Source organism: Salmo trutta, chromosome 17, assembly GCF_901001165.1.
Source record: "Salmo trutta chromosome 17, fSalTru1.1, whole genome shotgun sequence".
In the NCBI taxonomy this organism is placed as follows: domain Eukaryota; kingdom Metazoa; phylum Chordata; class Actinopteri; order Salmoniformes; family Salmonidae; genus Salmo; species Salmo trutta.
In genome coordinates, this window is record NC_042973.1 from 56,425,715 (window position 1) to 56,452,049 (window position 26,335).

Here is a 26,335-nt window from a genome sequence, read left to right on the forward strand (position 1 = left end):
AAGGACAGCGAACTTTGGAAACGGAAAAAAGAGATTAGCACGATGATGACGATGATGATGGGTGTGGATTAGTATCGGTGTCACAGAAACAGCCACACAAGTCAGTAGTGGAAAATGACCTTTATTATATATACACACACACACTACCTCTGAATGGAACCAGTTGACATTGGCTTCACTGAGCGACAGTAGGCTATTGTGTTCACTGAGCCACATGCCTTATGGGAATGGCTTTACGTGTACTCCGCCCTTGTACCACGGGGCTCAGTGTAGGACGGCTCAGCCTTTCACACGTTCAATAATATCACCCTGGTCATTGGCCCCACACGTCCCGACATGTACGCAAGCACTTATACCCATGACAATAGTAGCACAGTGGCTGTGGCGGAACCGGTTCAACCAGTGGGGAGATGTTTGCACCAGCTCTCGCTGTCTCCCTCTCGAAGATGCTACACAGCAAAATAAAGAAATATCATACACCTTTTGGTAGTGGGGCCCGGGTCACTTTGACCCCAGGACAGCGGGGACCCTGTGGTAAGGGTCGGGTCAACATGACCCCCAGGACAGCGGGAGGGGTGTACACAAGCTCTCACAAATAACATACACCTTTTTGTAGTGGGGCCCGGGTCACTTTGACCCCAGGACAGCGGGGACCCTGTGATCAGGGCCGGGTCAACGGGACCCCAGGACAATGGGAGGGTTAAATATATTTTTATTTGGATTTCATGTAATGGACATACACAAAATAGTCCAAATTGGTGAAGTGAAATTTAAAAAAATGACTTGTTTAAAAAAATGTAAACAAATTTAAAACTTAAAAGTGGTGGGTGCATATGTTTTCACCCCCTTTGCTATGAAGCCCCTAAATAAGATCTGGTACAACCAATTACCTTCAGAAGTCACAACGTGGCTAGGGGAGGAGGACCAGAGAGGGACTGCTGGGAGAAAACATGGCTGGGGGAGGAGGGCCAGAGAGGGACTGCTGGGAGAAAACATGGCTGGGGGAGGAGGGCCAGAGAGGGACTGCTGGGAGACAATATGGCTGGTGGAGGAGGGCCAGAGAGGGACTGCTGGGAGACAACATGGCTGGGGGAGGAGGACCAGAGAGGGACTGCTGGGAGACAACATGGCTGGGGGAGGCGGACCAGAGAGGGACTGCTGGGAGACAACATGGCTGGGGGAGGAGGACCAGAGAGGGACTGCTGGGAGACAACATGGCTGGGGGAGGAGGACCAGAGAGGGACTGCTGGGAGACAACATGGCTGGAGGAAGAGGACCAGAGAGGGACTGCTGGGAGACAACATGGCTGGGGGAGGAGGACCAGAGAGGGACTGCTGGGAGACAACATGGCTGGGGGAGGAGGACCAGAGAGGGACTGCTGGGAGACAATATGGCTGGAGGAGGAGGACCAGAGAGGGACTGCTGGGAGACAACATGGCTGGAGGTGGAGGACCAGAGAGGGACTGCTGGGAGAAAACATGGCTGGGGGTGGAGGACCAGAGAGGGACTGCTGGGAGACAATATGGCTGGGGGAGGAGGGCCAGAGAGGGACTGCTGGGAGACAACATGGCTGGAGGAGGAGGACCAGAGAGGGACTGCTGGGAGACAACATGGCTGGGGGAGAAGGACCAGAGAGGGACTGCTGTGAGACAACATGGCTGGGGAGGAGGGCCAGAGAGGGACTGCTGTGAGACAACATGGCTGGGGGAGGAGGACCAGAGAGGGACTGCTGTGAGACAACATGGCTGGGGGTGGAGGACCGGAGAGGGACTGCTGTGAGACAACATGGCTGGGGGAGGAGGACCAGAGAGGGACTGCTGGGAGACAACATGGCTGGGGGTGGAGGACCAGAGAGGGACTGCTGGGAGACAACATGGCTGGGGGTGGAGGACCGGAGAGGGACTGCTGGGAGACAACATGGCTGGGGGAGGAGGGCCAGAGAGGGACTGCTGGGAGACAATATGGCTGGGGTAGGAGGGCCAGAGAGGGACTGCTGGGAGACAACATGGCTGGGGGAGGAGGACCAGAGAGGGACTGCTGGGAGACAACATGGCTGGGGGAGGAGGACCAGAGAGGGACTGCTGGGAGACAACATGGCTGGGGGAGGAGGACCAGAGAGGGACTGCTGGGAGACAACATGGCTGGGGGAGGAGGACCAGAGAGGGACTGCTGGGAGACAACATGGCTGGAGGAGGAGGACCAGAGAGGGACTGCTGGGAGACAACATGGCTGGGGGAGGAGGACCAGAGAGGGACTGCTGGGAGACAACATGGCTGGGGGAGGAGGACCAGAGAGGGACTGCTGGGAGACAATATGGCTGGAGGAGGAGGACCAGAGAGGGACTGCTGGGAGACAACATGGCTGGAGGTGGAGGACCAGAGAGGGACTGCTGGGAGAAAACATGGCTGGGGGTGGAGGACCAGAGAGGGACTGCTGGGAGACAACATGGCTGGGGGTGGAGGACCAGAGAGGGACTGCTGGGAGACAATATGGCTGGGGGAGGAGGGCCAGAGAGGGACTGCTGTGAGACAACATGGCTGGGAGAGGAGGACCAGAGAGGGACTGCTGTGAGACAACATGGCTGGGGGTGGAGGACCGGAGAGGGACTGCTGTGAGACAACATGGCTGGGGGTGGAGGACCGGAGAGGGACTGCTGGGAGACAACATGGCTGGGGGAGGAGGACCGGAGAGGGACTGCTGGAAGACAACATGGCTGGGGGAGGAGGACCAGAGAGGGACTGCTGGGAGACAACATGGCTGGGGGAGGAGGACCAGAGAGGGACTGCTGGGAGACAACATGGCTGGAGGAGGAGGACCAGAGAGGGACTGCTGGGAGACAACATGGCTGGGGGAGGAGGACCAGAGAGGGACTGCTGGGAGACAACATGGCTGGGGGAGGAGGACCAGAGAGGACTGCTGTGAGACAACATGGCTGGGGGTGGAGGACCAGAGAGGGACTGCTGTGAGACAACATGGCTGGGGGTGGAGGACCGGAGAGGGACTGCTGGGAGACAACATGGCTGGGGGAGGAGGACCGGAGAGGGACTGCTGGAAGACAACATGGCTGGGGGAGGAGGACCAGAGAGGGACTGCTGGGAGACAACATGGCTGGGGGTAGAGGACCGGAGAGGGACTGCTGGGAGACAACATGGCTGGGGGAGGAGGGCCAGAGAGGGACTGCTGGGAGACAACGTGGCTGGGGGAGGAGGACCGGAGAGGGACTGCTGGGAGACAATATGGCTGGGGGAGGAGGACCAGAGAGGGACTCTCATCACTAACAGACACGTAACTATCCCCATCACAAGCAATCCCCTTGTAGATCCTCCATTTCTCCAACACAACTATACTTCATACTTTTCAGCCACAGCCATACATCCAACCAGCAACAGCCAGTCTGAACTCAGTGAAGACTCTTCACGCACATTTGTAACCATTTTTTATTTATTTTACATAGGGTGACATTTTGCCTGAGCAATTGGCAGTGAGCAAAATAACCATAACATGTGTTTAATTAGATGGGCAGTCCTCAAAAATGAAATGAAATTGAATCATATGATTTGATCCATTATAATCTCATTATAATGTACCATTATGTAGGGCAGAGCAGGTGCTAGTCATCCACGGTGATGTTATAACCTGTTATATTGGTGACAGAGTAGACCACTGATAGGGTAGTATTATTAACAGGTCTAGTCATCCACGGTGATGTTATAACCTGTTATATTGGTGACAGAGTAGACCACTGATAGGGTAGTATTATTAACAGGTCTAGTCATCCACGGTGACGTTATAACCTGTTATATTGGTGTCAGAGTAGACCACTGATAGGGTAGTATTATTAACAGGTCTAGTCATCCACGGTGACGTTATAACCTGTTATATTGGTGTCAGAGTAGACCACTGATAGGGTAGTATTATTAACAGGTCTAGTCATCCACGGTGACGTTATAACCTGTTATATTGGTGACAGAGTAGACCACTGATAGGGTAGTATTATTAACAGGTCTAGTCATCCACGGTGATGTTATAACCTGTTATATTGGTGACAGAGTAGACCACTGATAGGGTAGTATTATTAACAGGTCTAGTCATCCACGGTGATGTTATAACCTGTTATATTGGTGACAGAGTAGACCACTGATAGGGTGAGGTTGTATTAACAGGACATTAATACTCACCCAAGTAAACATATTATACATTTGAAAACAGCTGCATGAAAGGATCAACAAGTAATAGGTGTTACATACTGTATTCACCAGTCAAGCAACTTGCGGCCCACTGAAAACAGGTAAATACAGTTATATGATTGAATCAAGTGTCTTTTAATGTGCATTCGTTTGATTGGATGACAAATAACCAATGAGTTTAATGTATCAAATATAGATATAGGCATCATCTTTGATAAAGTTTATATGTAACTAAAATCAAATAAATGCGTTACTTCTGACAAAATATCTAAAATGTATTGTGAATTAGTGATTAATGACATTGTTGCTTCTTTGAGGGATTTTTATGCCATAATGTATCCAGACATTTAAAGCAGAAATCTGTGATTGGTACATGTATTTGTGGGCTTTAAATGAATGATATATATTGTAGCCATTGCTTCATGAAGAATATAACTTACCCCATCCCTCGGCTGTTTGCCCCCAAAGAATGGCAGGGTGACGGCTTTGTTAATTTTTGAATCCCAGATTGCCCCTTTAATGTAACAGATCATTAAAAACAGCTTAAGTATTGTCCTTTAATAAGTTGCAATTTAACTGTTACATGAATAACAAGACAATCAACCTATGTTGAGTACACAATTTACTACCAATACTAATGACAGTATTCACAACAACAAAACTATGTACAACACAACGATCTTAGATGAAGGAGAACAGGAAAAATCATATTTTCAAAACAGGTGTGAAGTTAGTGGTAGAAAAATTCAAGTCCAGTCAGTCAAGTGGGTTTAAATATAAAATTATTCTGTTAACTTGGCATATTGATCATTTAAAAAACATGTTTTGGACCTGCCAAAACATTCAGGAGATAAAGGTGCTCAAAGTTGACCCACTTTGCATACCCACCAAACCATGAGACATCCATGTCTTCATAACTTTAAAAGAGAAACGATTGAATTTGATCTCATTTAACGTATTACTGCAGTGGGCTAAATCAGGGTCCCACAGAATGTTTCTTGATATTCTTCAACCCTCCCGCTGTCCTCGGGTCAAAATGACCCGCCACTGTGTTGAACCAAGTTTTATTACATTTCTATATTTTGTGGATGATTTGTAAGAAGGAGGCAGTGAGACTTTCTTTAATTAACATCAAGGAAAACAATCCCTTCCATTATATTATTCAACTTGAATTTTCAATGACCTGTCCTAGACTGACCCCAGTAGTACAAAAGTGAACTGTTGCCTTTATTCATGTATCCATGTAAGCTGTAGGAAAGAAAATATACTAATATTGTCACTGGTACATGTCCGTACATGTCCGTACATGTCCAGACATGTGGAGCAGTGAAAACAATCCCCTCCATGATATTATTCAACTTGGAATGTGATGACCTGTCCTAGACTGACCCCAGCAGTACAAAAGTTGAACTACACGTCCGTACATGTCCAGACATGTGGAGCAGTGAAAACAGTCCCCTCTATGATATTGTTCAACTTGAGTCGACACATTCTAGTTATCAGAATCACATGGAATTGTTGTGCAATTTAAATGTTTAAATATTAAACTATTTGTAAAAAGATTAAATGTCATTTTAGCTTCTTAAATGAGAGAACGGTTTGTCATAGAGAAACTCTGCTCACTCAGAGGCCCCGCCCAAGTGAACAGACATTGGTTATAAACTATGAAACACGCCCTTCTCTTCCCTACTATATAATCCCTGTTATGAAAATGTATCTTCCTGTTCCAAGGACAAGAGGACGGCGGTCCCCACGTTAAAAGGACAAGATCACCAACAGAACTAAGCCAACCTCAGCGTGAGCTCTGGTTGAACGCCAAGAACCTAACGAAATTAGCATCAAATTTCAACGTGAAGATGACGATCAACACACTGGAAGGATGAATTTCGACTATACCAGCCAGAATATAGCATGAGCTTAAAGTATGGCAACTTGGTGTGAACTTTGAACTCTTATCCACTAAAGAAGTGATACCTCCTAGTCGTTGTGTTAGCAACCGCAGCTTTAAACGTGGGCTAGGAAAGGACGGACAAAGGATCCGCACTACCACATGACAACAGTACTACCGAGTATCCGTTCTACCACCAGACATTCTTCAAAGGACAACCCGGCCTTCCATCAACGACCAACCAATCGAAGCGCAGCTCAGAGTAAATATTTACTGCATTTTCCTTGTCCAAATGGGCGGTTATTTAGAATGCATAAGATACTGTATTTACGATAGCATAGCTGCCTAGTGCATTCGAATGGCAATGGTTTGATTGGATCACAAATAACCATTGAGTTTAATGTATTATATATAGATATAGTGGCATTATCTTTGATAAAGTTTATATGTAACTGAAATCAAATAAATATGTTATTTCTGACACCATTATCTAAAATGTATTGTGACTTAGTGATTAATGACATTGTTGCTTCTTTGAGGGATTTTTATGCAATAATGTATCCAGACATTTAAAGCAGAAATCTGTGATTGGTACATGCATTTGTGGGCTTTAAATGAATGATATATATTGTAGCCATTGCTTCTTGAAGAATATAACTTACCCCATCCCTCGGCTGTTTTCCCCCAAAGAATGGCAGGGTGACGGCTTTGTTATTTTTTGAATCCCAGATTGCCCCTTTAATGTAACAGATCATTAAAAACAGCTTAAGTATTGTCCATTAATAAGTTGCAATGTAACTGTTACATGAATAACACGACAATCAACCTATGTTGAGTACACAATTTACTACCAATACTAATGACAGTATTCACAACAACAAAACTATGTACAATACAACGATCTTAAATGAAGGAGAACAGGAAAAATCATATTTTCAAAACAGGTGGGAAGTTAGTGGTAGAAAAATTCAGGTCCAGTCAGTCAAGTGGGTTTAAATATAAAAAAAATTCTATTAACCTGGCATATTGAGCATTTAAAAAACATGTATATGCATTAAGGCTTGTCACAGCACAGACAACATGAGGGAGACAGACAACTGAATAGACGACAGTCAAGTCTGCTTAGATGCGGTCTGAAAAGGAGGTAAATCCATTTGAATTCAATCACTTTTTGACAGGATCCCTTTTCATTTAAACACACCTTTCCATAAATGTTTGCCGATGGAAGAAGTGGTCAGAAAGTGACATTTTGAACCTTAATGCCAAAACAGGAAAGAAAAGGAAAGAAAATATACTAATATTGTCACTGGTACACGTCCGTACATGTCCAGACATGTGGAGCAGTGAAAACAGTCCCCTCCATGATATTATTCAACTTGGAATGTGATGACCTGTCCTAGACTGACCCCAGTAGTACAAAAGTGAACTGTTGCCTTTGTTCATTTATCCATGTAAGCTGTAGGAAAGAAAATATATTAATATTGTCATGGGTACACGTCCGTACATGTCCAGACATGTGGTCTTCTCCAAGGTGCTGAAGCCATGACTGTGCGTTTCACAGCTGAACAGGTTCTAGAACAGATTTTTTCAAATGTCCAGCAAGACTACTGTTAGGAGCTGTTCCCCCGTGTCCAGGCCGGGTCAGAGCGACCCCGGGGCAGTGTTAGCAATGTGTATGTTATAACCCCCCTGCCGTTGTCTCGGCCGGGTCAGAGCGACCCCCTGGGGGTGTCGCTCTGACCCGGCCGAGTGTGCAAGAGGGCAGCGGCCGTTCACGTGGCCACTGTCGGCCGGCAGTAGAGAGGCTACTAATATTGTCAGGAAGAAGAAGAAGAAGAAGAAGAAGAAGAAGATGAGGACGACGATGAGTACGACGATGAGGACGACAATGAGGACGGTGAGGAATATGACCCCGCCGAGCGTGAGGCCGCCGCCACCGCCGACGCCTCGCAGTCCTGGTTTCAGCGCGGCTCAGGTCCTGGAACAGATAGCCTCCAGTGTCGACCGAGAAGACGAAGAAGACTACTGCGATTCAGAAGAGGAGGACATTTCGGAAGACGAAGACGGCGAGGAATACGACCCCGAACGTGACGCGGACGACTCGGCCCCGTGGTCGTGCTCCTCTTCGGAGGAGGAGGAGGAAGAGCGAGAGGGAGACACGGCCGCTGCCCGAGAGCGAGACAGAGAGCCAGAGCGAGAGGACACGGCGGCAGTCGGCCAAGCCCGAAGGGAGACGTTGCTGTCAAAAAACGGCAAAATCAAATGGTCCTTCATGGCCTATCGCGGCCCGGACCTGCCCCGCGCCGTCCGCCACCCCGGCCCCGCGGTGACGCCTGGCCCCACGGCCTACGCTGCGTCGTGCGCTCGACATCGAGTCCACCTTCCGGCTGTTTGTCATGCCGGCGATAGAAAGGATCATTGTGGACATGACAAATCTGCAGGGGTGAGAAAATACGGCGACAGCTGGCGACCCATGGACTCCACCGACCTGCGTGCCTACCTATGGCTGCTAATCCTAGCAGGCGTCTACAGGTCCCGAGGCGAGTCCGCGGCCAGCCTGTGGGACGCGGAGAGCGGCAGGACCGTGTTCCGAGCCACCATGCCGCTCAAGGTCTTTCACAAGTACTCGAGGCTGCTGCGATTCAATGACCGCCGGTCGAGACCCGCGAGACTCGCCTCCGACAGACTGGCGGCCATAAGAGAGGTCTGGGACCTGTGGGAGGAGCGGCTGCCGGCCCTCTACAACCCGGGGTCCGACTTGACGGTGGACGAACAACTGGTCCCGTTCAGAGGTAGTCTGTGTATCTGTACGTATGTATGTGTACTGTAGAGAGGTAGCGTCAGCATGTAACATAAACGCCGTGCGTCCCAATGATGAGCCAGCGGTAGTATAGAGAGGTAGCGTCAGCAGCAGCAGCAGCATCAGTAGTGGCGTCGTCAACGACGCCGCTAATCTCCTTCCTCTCCCTCTCCCAAAAGGGCACTGTCCTTTCCAACAGTACATTCCCAGCGAGCCGGCCAAATACGGCATCAAGTCGTGGGTGGCCTGCGACGCCAAGTCCAGCTACGCTTGGAAGATGCAAGTCTACACCGGTAAGGCGGCCGGCGGAACCCCCGAGAAGAACCAGGGTGCGCGCGTCGTCCTCGATCTCACGCAGGGGCTGCCGGGTGGTCACAACGTCACCTGTGACAATTTCTTCACCTCCTACGAACTCGGCCAGCGGCTCCTCGAGAGGAACCTCACCATGGTCGGCACGGTGCGAAAGAATAAGCCCGAGCTCCCTCCCGCACTGCTCCAGTCAAAGGGCAGACAGGTCTCGTCCTTCAGGTTCGCCTTCACGCCCACCGTCACTCTAGTGTCCTACCTGGCAAAGAGAAATAAGAACGTGCTACTCCTGAGCATGCTGCACACGGAGGCCGACATTAGCGATCGCCATGACAGGAAGCCGGCCCTCATCCTAGACTACAACTGCAACAAGGGCGGCGTGGACAACCTAGACAAGGTGGTCGGCACCTACAGCTGCAGACGGATGACTGCCCGCTGGCCCCTGGTCATCTTCCACAACATCCTCGACGTGTCCTCCTACAACTCCTTTGTCATATGGTGAGAGATCAACCCTAGCTGGATGCCTCGTAAGCAGAACAAGAGGAGGGTGTTCCTGGAGCAGCTGGGAAAGGCGCTTGTCAAGCTCTTGATACAAAGAAGGCAGCGTCTCCCCCGCACCGAAACCGCGTCCGCGCTTGTCAAAGTCCTACAGAGTGCGGACGACAACGCAGCTCCTCCGGGAGCATGCCGCTGGCCCGGACACCGCCCCGCTAGTGGCTAGTACGAGGAAGAGGTGTCAGCTCTGCCCTCCCAAGAAGGACGCCAAGACACACACGTGCTGCAGGTGTAAGAAATACATCTGCAAAGACTGTTCGCACGCGTACTGTCACACTTGTGCCCACTGGGCCTTTAGCCGAGACGGGACAGGATGACCCGCCGGTGACACGGGGAGTAGGCAGAATGGGAGGACAACGGGAGGGTTAAACAGCTTGGAAAAGTCCAGAAAATGATTTCATGGCTTTAGAAGCTTCTGATAGGCTAATTGACATAATTTGAGGCAATTGGAGGTGTACCTGTGGATGTATTTCAAGGCTTACCTTCAAACTCCGTGCCTCTTTGCATGACATCATGGGCAATTCAAAAGAAATCAGACAAGATCTCCAGAAGTCTGGTTCATCCTTGGGAGAATTTTCCAAACGCCTGAAGGTACCACGTTCATCTGTACAAACAACAGCACGCAAGTATAAACACCATGGGACCACGCAGCCGTCATACCACTGAAGAAGGAGACTCGTTCTGTCTCCTAGAGATGAACGTACTTTGGTGGGAAACGTGCAAATCAATCCCTGAGCAACAGCAAAGGTCTTGTGAAGATGCTGGAGGAAACAGGTACACAAGTATCTATATCCATAGTAAAACGAGTCCTATATCAACATAACCTAAAAAGCCGCTCAGCAAGGAAGAAGCCACTGCTCCAAAACCGCCATAAAAAAGCCAGACTACGTTTTGCACATGGGGACAAAGATTATACTTTTTGGAGAAATGTTCTTTGGTCTGATGAAACAAAAATAGAACTGCTTGGCCATAATGACCATCGTTATGTTTGGAGGAAAAAGGGGGATGCTTGCAGGCCAAAGAACACCCTCCCAACCGTGAAGCACGGGGGTGGCAGCATCATGTTGTGGGGGTGCTTTGCGGCAGGAGGGACTGGTGCACTTCACCAAATAGATGGCATCATGAGGAGGGAAATTATGTGGATATATTGAAGCAACATCTCAAGACATCAGTCAGGAAGTTAAAGCTTGGACGCAAATGGGTCATCCAAATGGACAATGACCCCAAGCATACTTCCAAAGTTGTGGCAAAATGGCTTAACGACAACAAAGTCAAGGTATTGGAGTGGCCATCAGAAAGCCCTGACCTCAATTCCATAGAAAACTTGTGGGCAGAACAAAAACAGTGTGTGCTAGCAAGGAGGCTTACAGACCTGAATCAGTTACACCAGCTCTGTCAGGAGGAATGGGCCAAAATTCACCCAATTTATTGTGGGAAGCTTGTGGAAGGCTACCCGAAACGTTTAACCCAAGTTAAGCCATTTAAAGGCAATGCTACCAAATACTAATTGAGTGTATGTAAACTTCTGACCCACTGGGAATGTGATGAAATAAATACAAGCTGACATAAATCATTCTCTCTACTATTATTCTGACATTTCACATTCTTAAAATAAAGTGGTGATCCTAACTGACCTAAGAAAGGGAATTTTTACTAGGATTAAATGTCAGGAATTGTGAAAAACTGAGTTTAAATGTATTTGGCTAAGGTGTATGTAAACTTCTGATTTCAACTGTATTTTCCCATTCAAGTCAACATTCTGATGTGTGGTCCTCCAACCATCTTTGTGGTACCATTTGAAAGGTGAAATATACATTTGAATCCCATTTTAGTACATTTATCAGCCACAACATGACATCCACCCTGTATTCAAGAGCATCTTGTGTCTCAACCGATGGTGGACACAACACAAACTCCTTAGATGATGTAAAATGGGGTAGATAAAGATAAAACACATGCAAATATGAAACAAATCAGAGTTAACTTGTTCAGTTAATTGAGGTTTAAGGTAAAAACATGTACTAAAGTGCCTTCAGAAAGTATTCATACCCCTTGATTTATTCCAATTCAAAATTGATTCAATTGATACTTTTTCTCAACCATCAACACACAATACCCCATAATGACAAAGTGAAAACATGTTTGCAAATGAGTCAAAACATGCTAGAATCACCTTTGGGAGCTGTGAGTGTTTCTGGGTACGTCTCTTAGAGCTTTGCACACCTGTATTTTACAATAATTGCAATGTATTTATTTATTTATTATTCTTCAAGTTCTTTCAAGTTGGTTGCTGATCATTGCAACATTTTCAAATCTTGCCATAGATTTTCAAAACGATTTAAAAGTCAAAACTAAATCCTCAGTTTTCTACTAGCACAGCCACTCTGTAACTGTTCTAAAGTCACCATTGGCCTCATGGTGAAATCCCTGAGTGGTTTCCTTCCTCTCCAGCAACTGAGTTAGAAAGGTTGCCTTTGCCTCCCAACTCCCAAGTGGCACAGTGGTCTAAGGCACTGCATTGCAGTGCTAGCTGTGCCACTAGAGATACTGGTTTGTGTCCAGGCTCTCTCGCAGCCGGCTGCGACCGGGACACCCATGGGGTGGCGAACAATTGGCCCAGCGTCGTCCGGGTTAGGGGAGGGATTGGCCGGCAGGGATGTTCTTGTCCCATCGCACACTAGTGACATGGGGCACAATGCATGCTGACACGGTTGCAGGTGTACGGTGTTTCCTCTGACACATTGGTGCGGCTGGCTTCCAGGTTAAGCGGGCATTGTGTCAAGAAGCAGCTTGGCTGGGTTGTGTTTCGGAGGAGGCACGGCTCTTGACCTTCGCCTCTCCCGGGTCCGTACGGGAGTTGCAGCGAGGAGACAAGACTGTAACTACCAATTTTATAAAATAATGAAAGGTTGCCTCTTTCTTTGTAGGGACTGTGTGTATTGATAGACCATCCAAAGTGGAATTAATAACTTCACCATGCCCAAAGGCATTTCAATGTCAGGTTAATTATTATTATTACATTTCTTTCAACAGGTGCCCTTCTTAGCGAGGCATTGGAAAACCTCCTAGTCTTTCTGTTTGAATCTGTGTTTGAAATTCACTGCTCGACCAATGAAACTGAGAATTAATTGTATGCGTGGGGTACAGAGATGAGGTATTCATAAAAAAATTATGTTAAACACTATTATTACACACATGCAAGTCCATGCAACTTATTATGTGACTTAAGCACATTTTTACTACTGAAATGATTTAGGCTTGCCATAAGAATGGGGTTAAATACTTATTCAATCAAGACATTTTAGCTTTTTCCACATTTTGTATTCAGATGTATTCAGACCCTTTACTCAGTACTTTGATGAAGCACCTTTGGCGGTGATTAAAGCCTCGAGTCTTCTTGGGTATGACACTACAAGCTTCGCACACCTGAATTTGGGGAGTTTCTCCCATTCTTCTCTGCAGATCCTCTCAAGCTCTGTCAGATTGGATGGGGAGGGACGCTACACAGCTATTTTCAGGTCTCTCCAGAGATGTTCGATCGGGTTCAAGTCCAGGCTTTGGCTGGGTCACTCAAGGACATTCAGAGACTTGTCATGAAGCCACTCCATTGTCTTGGCTGTGTGCTTAGGGTCATTGTCCTGTTGGAAGGCGAACTTTCGCCCCAGTCTAAGGTCCTGAGCACTCTGGAGCAGGTTTTTTGTCAAGGAGCTCTCTGTACTTTGCTCCGTTCAGCTTTCCCTCAATCCTGACTAGTCTCCTGGTCCCTGCCGCTGAAAAACATCCCCACAGCATGATGCTGCCACCACCATGTTTCACCGTAGGGATGGTGCCAAGTTTCTAACAGATGTAACGCTTGACATTCAGGCCAAATAGTTCAATCTTGGTTTCATCAGACCAGCGAATCTTGTATCCCATGGTCTGAGAGTCCTTTAGGTGCCTCTTGGCAAACTCCAAGCGGCTTGTCATGTGCCTTTTACTGATGAGTGGCTTCAGTCTGGTCACTCTACCATAAGTGCATTATTGGTGGAGTGCTGCTGAGATGGTTGTCCTTCTGGAAGGTTCTCCCATCTCCACAGAGGAACTCTGGAGCTCTGTCAGAGTGACCATCAAGTTCTTGGTCACCTTCCTGACCAAGGCCCTTCAGTTTGGCCATGTGGACAGCTCTAGGAAGAGTCTTGGTGGTTCGAAACTTCTTCCATTTAAGAATGATGGAGGCCATTGTGTTCTTGGGGAATTTCAATGCAGCAGACGTATTTTGGGACCCTTCCCCAGATATCTGCCTTAACACAGCAGGGCTTGCTTAAACAGCAGGGATTGCAAGTTGAGCATTTAACTTTGCTTGTGCTTGTGACAAATAACATTTACAATTTTAAACACACACACACATACACACACACACACAAAGACACTCACATTCACCACTATTGATTCAGACCTGTGTAGAGACCCCTATTGATTCAGACCTGTGTAGAGACCCCTATTGATTCAGATCTGTGTAGAGACCCCTATTGATTCAGATCTGTGTAGAGACCCCTATTGATTCAGATCTGTATAGAGACCCCTATTGATTCAGATCTGTGTAGAGACCCCTATTGATTCAGATCTGTGTAGAGACCCCTATTGATTCAGATCTGTATAGAGACCCCTATTGATTCAGATCTGTGTAGAGACCCCTATTGATTCAGATCTGTATAGAGACCCCTATTGATTCAGATCTGTGTAGAGACCCCTATTGATTCAGATCTGTATAGAGACCCCTATTGATTCAGATCTGTGTAGAGACCCCTATTGATTCAGATCTGTGTAGAGACCCCTATTGATTCAGATCTGTGTAGAGACCCCTATTGATTCAGATCTGTATAGAGACCCCTATTGATTCATATCTGTATAGAGACCCCTATTGATTCAGACCCTTATTGATTCAGACCTGTATAGAGAAACCTATTGATTCAGATCTGTGTAGAGACCCCTATTGATTCAGATCTGTGTAGAGACCCCTATTGATTCAGACCCCTATTGATTCAGACCTGTATAGAGAAACCTATTGATTCAGATCTGTATAGAGACTCCTATTGATTTATATATGTATAGAGACCCCTATTGATTCAGACCCCTATTGATTCAGACCTGTATAGAGAAACCTATTGATTCAGATCTGTATAGAGACTCCTATTGATTTATATCTGTATAGAGACCCCTATTGATTCAGACCCCTATTGATTCAGACCTGTATAGAGAAACCTATTGATTCAGATCTGTATAGACACCCCCTTTGATTCAGATCTCTGCTGCAGAGTAGTGTTTTGTCATGTTGCGTTTGTGACACATTCTGTACTATTGATGTTGAACATGATTCTGTGGCCTGATATGGCAAAGGTGTGAAAAACCTTCCCAGAAGAGTGGACCAACTCCATGTTTATGCCCATAATTTTGTAATGAGATGTTCAACAAGCATGTGTCCACATACTTTTGGTCATATAGTCTCTATAACCTACAGTACAGAATGCGGAGTGCAACTATGACAGGGTGTGACTGTTTTAGTGACAGGGCATAAATACTTAACCAAGCAAACGTATTATACATTTCATTGTAAACTGGGTGGTTCCAGCCCTGAATGCTGATTGGTTGACAGCTGTGGTATATCAGACCGTATACCACGGGTATGACAAAACATGTATTTTTACTGTTCTAATTAAGTTGGTAACCAGTTTACCACCTCTGTTTACCACCTCTGTGATATATGACCAATATACCACAGCTGAGGGCTGTATCCATGCACTCCGCATTGTCTTAGAACAGCCCTTAGCTGTGGTATATTGGCCATATACCACACCCCCTCATGTCTTATTGGTTAAGTGAAGACAAGAGATACAGTTAGTATTTGCTAGGTCTTACTTACTGAAACTCTCAAGTTAAGTACCCCACTACACACAAAGAAGGTATCCAAAGGCTGTTATAGAAATGCTTGTTTAGTTTGTGTTTTAGAATAATACATTTTAGTACATTTATTTAGCTAATGGTTTGACTGAAAAAACACCTACTTTAGTATTGTTTATGTACAGTATAAAAGGAACACATTATACAAATGTCTTTAGATTATAAATATGTTTAGTTGTAGAGATGATTGCTTCCAGGAGTTGTGTGCAATAAATATTGTGTCTTTGTCTAAAACACATTACAAACACTGAAATGATACAACTCATTACAACGGTATCTCTTTTAGAAAGTAATCTTATTTTGTTATAATTTCATTTTCATGTTTTGTTTGATATACTCTATACCCATTGATTATAGAATAATTTCAAATAGAAATAAACCTTGTGAACTTATACTGTCTCGCCCTATTGTAACACACAATTCAAGTTTGTGTTGTCTTTTGTCTCTGTAAATAAACGATATAGCTTCAAAATGTTTACAACTATCATGTCGATCTTAAGGACTTTCATATCGTTGCATACAGCTCCATCTAAACCTTTATATTAGAACATTTGTCATCACCTCATAATGATGTTGTGTAAACAATCTAGATAAATAAAGAGATCCACATACGATTAATCTAATTGTCAACTTTCCTCTTTTCAGGGAAAGAAAATGCATCGAGAAAACAGAAGAGAAAAAACGGAGAACTATTACCGTGGGGAGCATAAGAGTATAGAAACCTTGAAAATGGTTAAAACCCCACAAAGTTATAGACGTCTTATTTTAAAAGACATTCCACTATACCCCAAAGCTGACAAAGCGGAATTTCACGTGGACAAAGTCTGTCACGTAACCACTCCAACAGGCCTGTCAGGAATCATGGATTTGAGTGGATTTACAGCAGGGCAAAGAGGGAGTTTCTCATGGTGGGCTCTTCACATTACAGAAGGTGAAATTGAGGCAGCAGAGAATCGCTTCCTTGAAAAGGAACAGCTTTCCTTTGACCCAAAAACGGGGGAAGAAAAAAGACACAATCCATTCCTGAGGGAATTCACCACCTCCCCTGTCTTCCAACAGGGATCTCGGTATGGGAACTTTAAGTTTACCTTCCCCTTGGAGGATCTCATGCAGATGTACACAGAGCAGATCTGTGAGGGAGAGAAGCCTGTCCTGAGAGTCTATGAAACCGTGGTTTACAAGCAGGAGATCATGTACGTAGTGGTTCTCCACAGTCCAGAGGTGACAGAGTTTAATGACTGCCCACTTCTTGCCGATGAGAATGATGAGGCAATATGCATTTATAAAGATGGCAAAATTATCTGGCGTGCAGAAGCAATATGTGGAACCCATACAAAGAAGCTGATCATCAACCGAGAGAGTGGAACAGTTGAAACAGAAGAACTAGGACATGATTATGAACATTTCATGTGGGACAATGTGACCCTGGCATTCCATCTGCCAGTTGACAGCACCCTCGTAGTTGAAGAGGGAGTATTAAAGGATAGACTCCATGCATGTGAGGGTATCGCACCTTTTCTCCATGATGAGTTGTTAACACTAGAGAAGGCAAAAGAAGTAGTCGATGCCATAAAGAATGCTATATAGGGACAGTGCTAGTGACAGTGCTAGGGACAGTTCTAGGGACAGTTCTAGGGACAGTTCTACATAGGGACAGTGCTAGGGACAGTTCTAGGGACAGTTCTAGGGACAGTTCTAGGGACAGTGCTAGGGACAGTGCTAGTGACTGTTATAGGGACAGTTCTAGGGACAGTTCTAGGGACAGTTCTACATAGGGACAGTGCTAGGGACAGTGCTAGGGACAGTTCTAGGGTCCGTTATAGGTACATTTCTAGAGACAGTGCTAGGGACAGTGCTAGTGGCAGTTCTACGGACAGTTATAGGGACAGTTGTAGGGACAGTTCTACGGACAGTTCTACAGACAGTTATAGGGACAGTTCTACGGACAGTGCTAGGGACAGTTCTAGGGACAGTGCTAGTGACAGTGCTAGTGACAGGTATAGGGACAGTGCTAGGGACAGTGCTAGTGACAGTGCTAGTGACAGGTATAGGGACAGTGCTAGTGACAGTGCTCGGGACAGTTCTAGGGACAGTGCTAGTGACAGTTATAGGGACAGTGCTAGGGACAGTGCTAGGGACAGTGCTAGTGACAGTGCTAGTGACAGTTATAGGGACAGTGCTAGTGACAGTGCTAGGGACAGTGCTAGGGACAGTTCTACAGACAGTTCTACAGACAGTTCTACAGACAGTTATAGGGACAGTTCTACGGACAGTGCTAGGGACAGTTCTAGGGACAGTGCTAGTGACAGTTATAGGGACAGTGCTAGTGACAGTGCTAGGGACAGTGCTAGGGACAGTTATAGGGACAGTGCTAGTGACAGTGCTAGGGACAGTGCTAGGGACAGTTATAGGGATAGTTATAGGGACAGTGCTAGGGACAGTGCTAGGGACAGTGCTAGGGGCAGTTACAGGGACAGTGCTAGGAACAGTGCAAGGAACAGTTATAGGGACAGTGCTAGGAACAGTTCTACAGACAGTGCTAGGAACAGTTATAGGGACAGTGCTAGGGGCAGTTATAGGAACAGTTATAGGGACAGTGCTAGGAACAGTTCTACAGACAGTGCTAGGAACAGTTCTACAGACAGTGCTAGTGCTGACTTAGTTCTCAGGCAAAACACTCTCTCTAGTCAGTTGAGAAGGAGATGTGTGTAAAGGGGCTCAATCACCCAACCTTGTTAATGCTAGATAACAAAATTGCCTGGCAAAACTGTGCTACATTATAAACATAGTAAAAATGTATTTCCCTTTCTTGTTGTTTGCTGATGTCTAATAAATCTAATGCAAACCGTGCAGTGTACAAATATATGCGTTAAGGAATGAACCATTCCATTCCATTCTATATACTTTAGTCTTAAACTCTGTAATGATATACATAGCAGAAGACTGGGCTAGATTTATTTTGGTTTCCCACCTTTTATTTTCATAATACTATACTGAATAATACATAGAATAGGGCAAACTGGTCCAGTTATGATGAATACCCTCCCTTTGTGTTGTATGTTAATGTTTAATCAAGTCAAATAAAACATGTTAATCACCCATTGAGTGTTTTTGATTGTTGTTTTACAGACATTACCCTTTTTCCTGAAAGTTCAAATGTTTATTTATTATGTTCAAATGTTTATTAACATATGTGGTGGCTAATTTCTGCATTACCAAATGAGGAGAGTTACAAACTTCACACACCAGTCAGAGCTATACGTAGACTACATCTTTAATAATGAACTTGTTATGGATAGGGGGCAGTATTTTCACGGCCGGATAAAAAACGTACCCGATTTAATCTGATTATTACTCCTGCCCAGAAACTAGAATATGCATATAAGTATTAGCTTTGGATAGAAAACACTCCAAAGTTTCTAAAACTGTTTGAATGGTGTCTGTGAGTATAACAGAACTCATTTGGCAGGCCAAAACCTGAGAAGATTCCAAACAGGAAGCGCTCTCTCTGACCATTTCTTGGCCTTCTTGATCATCTCTATCCAAAACAGGGGATCTCTGATGTAACGTGACATTTTCTAACGCTCCCATAGGCTCTCAGAAGGCGCCAGAACGTTGAATGATGACTTTGCAGGCCATAGCTGAAAAACAGTAGCGCATTTGGTAAGTGGTCGATCTGAGAACAATGAGACTGGCGCACGCGTGCACGAGACGACTCCATGTTTTCATTTTCAGTCTTTGAACAAAAACAACGACTCCCGGTCGGAATATTATCGCTTTTTTACGAGAAAAATCGCATAGAAATTGATTTTAAACAGCGTTTGACATGCTTCGAAGTACGGTAATGGAATATTTTGACGTTTTTTGTCACGAAACGCGCAGGGCGCATCACCCTTTGTTACCCTTCGGATAGTGTCTTGAACGCACAACAAAACGCCGCTATTTGGATATAACTATGGATTATTTGGAACCAAACCAACATTTGTTATTGAAGTAGAAGTCCTGGGAGTGCATTCTGACGAAGAACAGCAAAGGTAATCACATTTTTCTTATAGTAAATCTGAGTTTGGTGAGTACCAAACTTGGTGGGTGTCAAAATAGCTAGCCCGTGATGGCGAGCTATCTACTCAGAATATTGCAAAATGTGCTTTCCCCGAAAAGCTATTTTAAAATCGGACACCGCGATTGCATAAAGGAGTTCTGTATCTATAATTCTTAAAATAATTCTTATGTTTTGGTGAACGTTTATCGTGAGTAATTTAGTAAATTCACCGGAAGTGTTCGGTGGGAATACTAGTTCTGAACGTCACCTGCTAATGTAAAAATGTGTTTTTTGATATAAATATGAACTTGATTGAACAAAACATGCATGTATTGTATAACAAACATCTGATGAAGATCATCAAAGGTTAGTGCTGCATTTAGCTGTGGTTTTGTTTTTTGTGACATTATATGTTAGCTTGAAAAATGGGTGTCTGATTATTTCTGGCTGGGTACTCTGCTGACATAATCTAATGTTTTGCTTTCGCTGTAAAGCCTTTTTGAAATCGGACAGTGTGGTTAGATAAAGGAGAGTCTTGTCTTTAAAATGTTGTAAAATAGTCATATGTTTGAAAAATTTAAGTTTTCGGATTTTCTAGGAGTTTGTATTTCGCGCCACACCTATCATTGGATATTGGAGCAGGTGTTCCGCTAGCGGAACGTCTAGATGTAAGAGGTTTTAAGATGCTTTTGCAAAAGCACTTGACTTTCAATGATGCGCTATCTCTAATGAACCATTGAAAAGTGACTACACAAAAGTACAAAGAGCATTTATAGCCAAGATCCACCCCTCTCAACGTACATGACAAACCACAGATCTTAGAAACAGTTCACAAAGGGACCTTATACTTGAGAAAGGAGTATCCCATAGCCAGATAACATTCGCTATAAATTATCATTCAGTTTGGTCCCTAATGACGAGGTTCTAATCTCGTTCCTGGTACCTCATAGTACAAAAACACCATCACATAAATCAATTGTCAACTCTAGATACTCCCATCTCAAGTAAACCCCCTCTTGACTCCACTCCTGGACAAGCTCACTGAGGGGAGTGACTTGCGCACAGACATTGTGGAGACAAATAATTGGTTTCCCATTAATCACGCCATCTCTTCACATGGTTTAAGAATAGGTAAAGACACATTCACATATGAAGACAATGTTCCATTTTGTCCCCCTCCCTGTCTGATATTCTGCAAAGCAACAGAGATATGTCAAAGACAAGTCTGACCTCTCCCCTCTCTGGGCCCAAGTGACTGAGCTAAGGGAAAAGTGCAACTGAAAGACACCAGAGTCCAAAGGGATACTTTCTAATGACAAGTATCTCACATAAACATATTATGCTAATAAAACATCTTAATTATCTATGTTACCCAACTAATTCTGATTCATCCACCACACATATTCTTCACTGGGCAGAGAGGTGTAACCCTGTTTCAATAGTTATTGACATCTTCTTCACTGGGCAGAGAGGTGTAACCCTGTTTCAATGGTTATTGACATATTCTTCACTGGGCAGAGAGGTGTAACCCTGTTTCAATGGTTATTGACATCTTCTTCACTGGGCAGAGAGGTGTAACCCTGTTTCAAGAGTTATTGACATCTTCTTCACTGGGCAGAGAGGTGTAACCCTGTTTCAGTGTTTATTGACATATTCTTCACTGGGCAGAGAGGTGTAACCCTGTTTCAATGGTTATTGACATATTCTTCACTGGGCAGAGAGGGGGTGGAAACATACATACATACAGAAAAACACATGTGCGCCCTGCAATTACATCTGTGACCCTGTGCATGTGACCAATGAAGCGAAGCCAGTTCAGAAAGGAATCCCATCAGCTGAGATGACACCAATTAGATACTAGCACAATCACGCCTACCTTATTTGGTGGTCTATTTAAGCTGACCAGGTCTGCTCACTCATCCTGCTGCCGCTTGATGCTCCTGCTACTATGCGCTGGCTTCTTGCTCTGCATTGATGCCACTGCTACTATGTACTGGCTTCTTGCTCTGCATTGATGCTCCTGCTACTATCTGCTGGCTTGTTGCTCCCACCACCACCCCAGCCTCTAACTGTTGGGTTCTGTGCTCCTGCTACTATCTGCTGGCTTGTTGCTCCCACCACCACCCCAGCCTCTAACTGTTGGGTTCTGTGCTCCTGCCGGGGGGTTTGGTAGAGTTTATCTCACTCACTGCTTGTAGGTAGTTTTATATAATGATGCTTTGCTTGGGCAGTGAGCTACCCTGAAGGAGCAGAGCCTATATCACAAGCACTGGAATTATTCATTCTTTAATGAATGGTTAAACATATTTCTATGTGCTGTATCCTTTCTGAAATAAACTCTAAACTGAACTAAACTAAATGCAGTGGATACCATCCAAGACAACTATTGTCATTGACATTCAATAGAAGTTGTTCATGAGTTATTTGCTCACCGTTTTACAGCTGCTGTACCATGAAGCTGGGAATGTACTGGTACGCAGCACCTCAGGTCAAAGGCCTTGCTTAAGGGCATGATGAAAGGGCTGGGACAGGTAAAAAAATATTTTTAAGCCTGGAGACAATTGAGACGTGGATTGTGTATGTGTTTCGTCGGGTTAGACCGTCATTGTAAATAAGATTTTTTTCTTACCCGACTTGCCAAGTTAAAAACCTCTTGGGGCTATGTGGGACGCTAGCGTGCCCCCCGTGGTGCACCCTATCAACAGCAGGTGCATTTCAAGAGCGGCAAATTTGAAACCAAATAAATGTCAAAATTCAAATTTTTCAAACATACAACTATCTTACACCCTTTGAAAGATAAACATCTCCTTAATCTAACCACGTTGTCCGATTTCAAAAAGGTTTTACGGCGAAAGCATAAAGTTAGATTATGTTAGGAGAGTACATTGACAATAGCTGTGTGTAATGTTTTGTCAATTCAAAGACAGGCGTCACCAAAACCATAAAATCAGCTAAAATTATGCACTAACCTTTTACAATCTCCATCAGATGACACTCCTAGGACATTATGTTAGACAATACATGCATTTTTAGTTCTATCAAGTTCATATTTATATCCAAAAACAGCGTTTTACTATGGCGTTGATGTTCAGGAAATCGTTTCCCTCCAATAACCGGCAGTCAAGTCAGCACAACAAATTAAATAATTAATATTAGAAAACATTGGTAAAATATTATATTGTCATTCAAAGAATTATAGATTTACATCTCTTGAACGCAATCGACTTGCCAGATTTAAAAATAACCTTACTGGGAAATCACACTTTGCAATAATCTGAGCACTGCGCCCAGAAAAATACGCTTGCGATACAGACTAACCGCCATGTTGGAGAGATCTAAAATCGAAAATACTATGTAAATAATCCATTACCTTTGATTCTCTTCATCAGATGTCACTTCCAGGAATCCCAGGTCCATAACTCAGAATATTGCAAAATGTGCTTTCACCGAAAAGCTATTTTAAAATCGGACATAGCGATTGCATAAAGGAGTTCTGTATCTATAATTCTTAAAATAATTGTTATGTTTTTTGTGAACGTTTATCGTGAGTAATTTAGTAAATTCACCGGAAGTGTTCGGTGGGAATGCTAGTCACATGCTAGTCACATGCTAATGTAAAAAGCTGGTTTTTGATATAAATATGAACTTGATTGAACAAAACATGCATGTATTGTATAACATAATGTCCTAGGTGTGTCATCTGATGAAGATCATCAAAGGTTAGTGCTGCATTTAGCTGTGGTTTTGGTTTTTGTGACATTATATGCTAGCTTGAAAAATGGGTGTGTGATTATTTCTGGCTGGGTACTCTCCTGACATAATCTAATGTTTTGCTTTCGTTGTAAAGCCTTTTTGAAATCGGACAGTGTGGTTAGATAAAGGAGAGTCTTGTCTTTAAAATGGTGTAAAATAGTCATATGTTTGAAAAATGGAAGTTTTCGGATTTTCTAGGAGTTTGTATTTCGAGCCAAGCCCTATCATTGGATTTTGGAGTGGTGTTCCGCTAGCGGAACGTCTAGATGTAAGAAGTTAATGGACATTTATGTAAGTCACGTTCTATTAGGTTGAGACTTAGTCTCAAAAGGGAGGACATATTGTTTGAAAATTATATAATTAGTCATGCTATCCCGTGGTTTACTGTTTACAGAATTGTCTCTTATTTTATGAGAGTTTTTTTCTAACCTGATACAAACTTGTCTTTGTAGGACTTGGGCTTATAGCTAAGGTCCGCTTGGGTGCGGCCGCAGCATGTGACATCTCTTGGGTTTAATATCTACAGAAAGTCACATGTATGGATACTTGCAGAAAGGAGCACATTATAGTGTTTGTTGTTGTGAATGCAGTTAAATGGGCTATCAACTTCGTGCTACCTTAACCTCTCTCGGGTATGTGGGACGAAGTCGTCCCACCCTATTCAACAGCCAGTGAGAAATCAGAGCGCCAAATTTAAAACCACAAAATGTCATATTTCAAAGTTCTCAAACATAGGACTATTTTACACCGTTTTATAGATACACTTCTCCTGAATCGATCCACGTTGTCAGATTTAAAAACAGCAAAAGCAAAACATTAGATTATGTTAGGAAAGTACATCAACAAAAATAACCACATAGCCATTTTCTAAGCAACTACCATGCATCACAAAACCCCAAAACACAGCTAAATGAAGCACTAACCTTTGACAATCTTCATCAGATGACACTCCTAGGACATCATGTTACACAATATATGCATTTTTTTGTTCAATAAAGTTCATAGTTATATACACAACTAAAAAAAGGGAACACAAACAACACAATGTAACTCCAAGTCAATCACACTTCTGTGAAATCAAACTGTCCACTTAGGAAGCACCACTGATTGACAATAAATTTCACATGCTGTTGTGCAAATGGAATAGACAACAGGTGGAAATTATAGGCAATTAGCAAGACACCCCCAATAAAGGAGTGGTTCTGCAGGTGGGGACCACAGACCACTTCTCAGTTCATATGCTTCCTGGCTGATGTTTTGGTCACTTTTGAATGCTGGCGGTGCTTTCACTCTAGTGGTAGCATGAGACGGAGTCTGCAATCCACACAAGTGGCTCAGGTAGTGCAGCTCATCCAGGATGGCACATCAATGCGAGCTGTGGCAAGAAGGTTTGCTGTGTCTGTCAGCGTAGTGTCCAGAGAATGGAGGCGCTATCAGGAGACAAGCCAGTACATCAGGAGACGTGGAGGAGGCCGTAGGAGGGCAACAACCCAGCAGCAGGACCGCTACCTCCGTCTTTGTGCAAGGAGGAGCAGGAGAAGCACTTCCAGAGCCCTGCAAAATGACCTCCAGCAGGCCACAAATGTGCATGTGTCTGCTCAAACGGTCAGAAACAGACTCCATGAGGGTGGTATGAGGGCCCGACGTCCACAGGTGGGGGTTGTGCTTACAGCCCAACACCGTGCAGGACGTTTGGCATTTGCCAGAGAACACCATTATTGGCAAATTCGCCACTGGCGCCCTGTGCTCTTCACAGATGAAAGCAGGTTCACACTGAGCACGTGACAGACGTGACAGAGTCTGGAGACGCCGTGGAAAACGTTCTGCTGCCTGCAACATCCTCCAGCATGACCGCACTGGATGGGACATGTAACAATCTGAGTACTATAGCCTGACTGTCATTAGGTACCGAGATGAGATCCTCAGACCCCTTGTGAGACCATATGCTGGTGCGGTTGGCCCTGGGTTCCTCCTAATGCAAGACAATGCTAGACCTCATGTGGCTGGAGTGTGTCAGCAGTTCCTGCAAGAGGAAGGCATTGATGCTATGGACTGGCCCGCCCATTCCCCAGACCTGAATCGAATTGAGCTCATCTGGGACATCATGTCTCGCTCCATCCACCAACGCCACGTTGCACTACAGACTGTCCAGGAGTAGGCGGATGCTTTAGTCCAGGTCTGGGAGGAGATCCCTCAGGAGACCATCCGCCACCTCATCAGGAGCATGCCCAGGCGTTGTGGAGGCCACACACATACTGAGCCTCATTTTGACTTGTTTTAAGGACATTACATCAAAGTTGGATCAGCCTGTAGTGTGGTTTTCCACTTTAATTTTGAGTGTGACTCCAAATCCAGACCTCCATGGGTTGATAAATTGGATTTCCATTGATTATTTTTGTGTGATTTTGTTGTCAGCACATTCAACTATGTAAAGAAAAAAGTATTTAATAAGATTATTTCTTTCATTCAGATCTAGGATGTGTTGTTTAAGTGTTCCCTTTATTTTTTTGAGCAGTATATAAAAACAGCATTTTACATTGGCGCATGATGTTCAGAAAATATTTTGCCTCCAATACCACCGGTGAATCAGCGCTACAATTTACAAAATTACTATTCGTAAACATTGGTAAAATATAATATTGTCATTCAAAGAATTCTAGATTAACAACTCGTGAATGGAACCGCATTGCCAGATTTCAAAATAACTTTACTGGGAAATCACACTTTGCAACAATCTGAGTACTATGCTCAGAAAAATACGCTAGGCGATACAGACCAGCGCCATCTTGGAACCATCTACAATCATAAATAGTATTCAAAATATTCACTTACCTTTGATAATCTTCATCAGAAGGCACTTCCAGGCA

The 26,335-nt window shown here is 44.7% G+C and overlaps 1 protein-coding gene across 2 annotated transcripts; it reads left to right on the forward strand.

Moving 5' to 3' along the window:
* The first annotated feature begins 5,899 nt into the window (after window positions 1-5,899).
* LOC115152467 (uncharacterized) lies at window positions 5,900-17,691 on the forward strand. 2 transcript variants are annotated; one of them, XM_029697344.1, is made up of 3 exons: window positions 5,900-6,337; window positions 16,319-17,284; window positions 17,409-17,691. In XM_029697344.1, exon 2 carries the CDS (start codon window positions 16,328-16,330, stop codon window positions 17,258-17,260), a length of 933 nt encoding a protein of 310 aa, XP_029553204.1. In that variant the 5' UTR covers window positions 5,900-6,337; window positions 16,319-16,327; the 3' UTR covers window positions 17,261-17,284; window positions 17,409-17,691. The 2 variants fall into 2 exon arrangements, with proteins under 2 accessions (XP_029553204.1, XP_029553202.1); XM_029697342.1 differs by having other exon boundaries at window positions 16,319-17,691.
* Window positions 17,692-26,335: the final 8,644 nt, after the last annotated feature.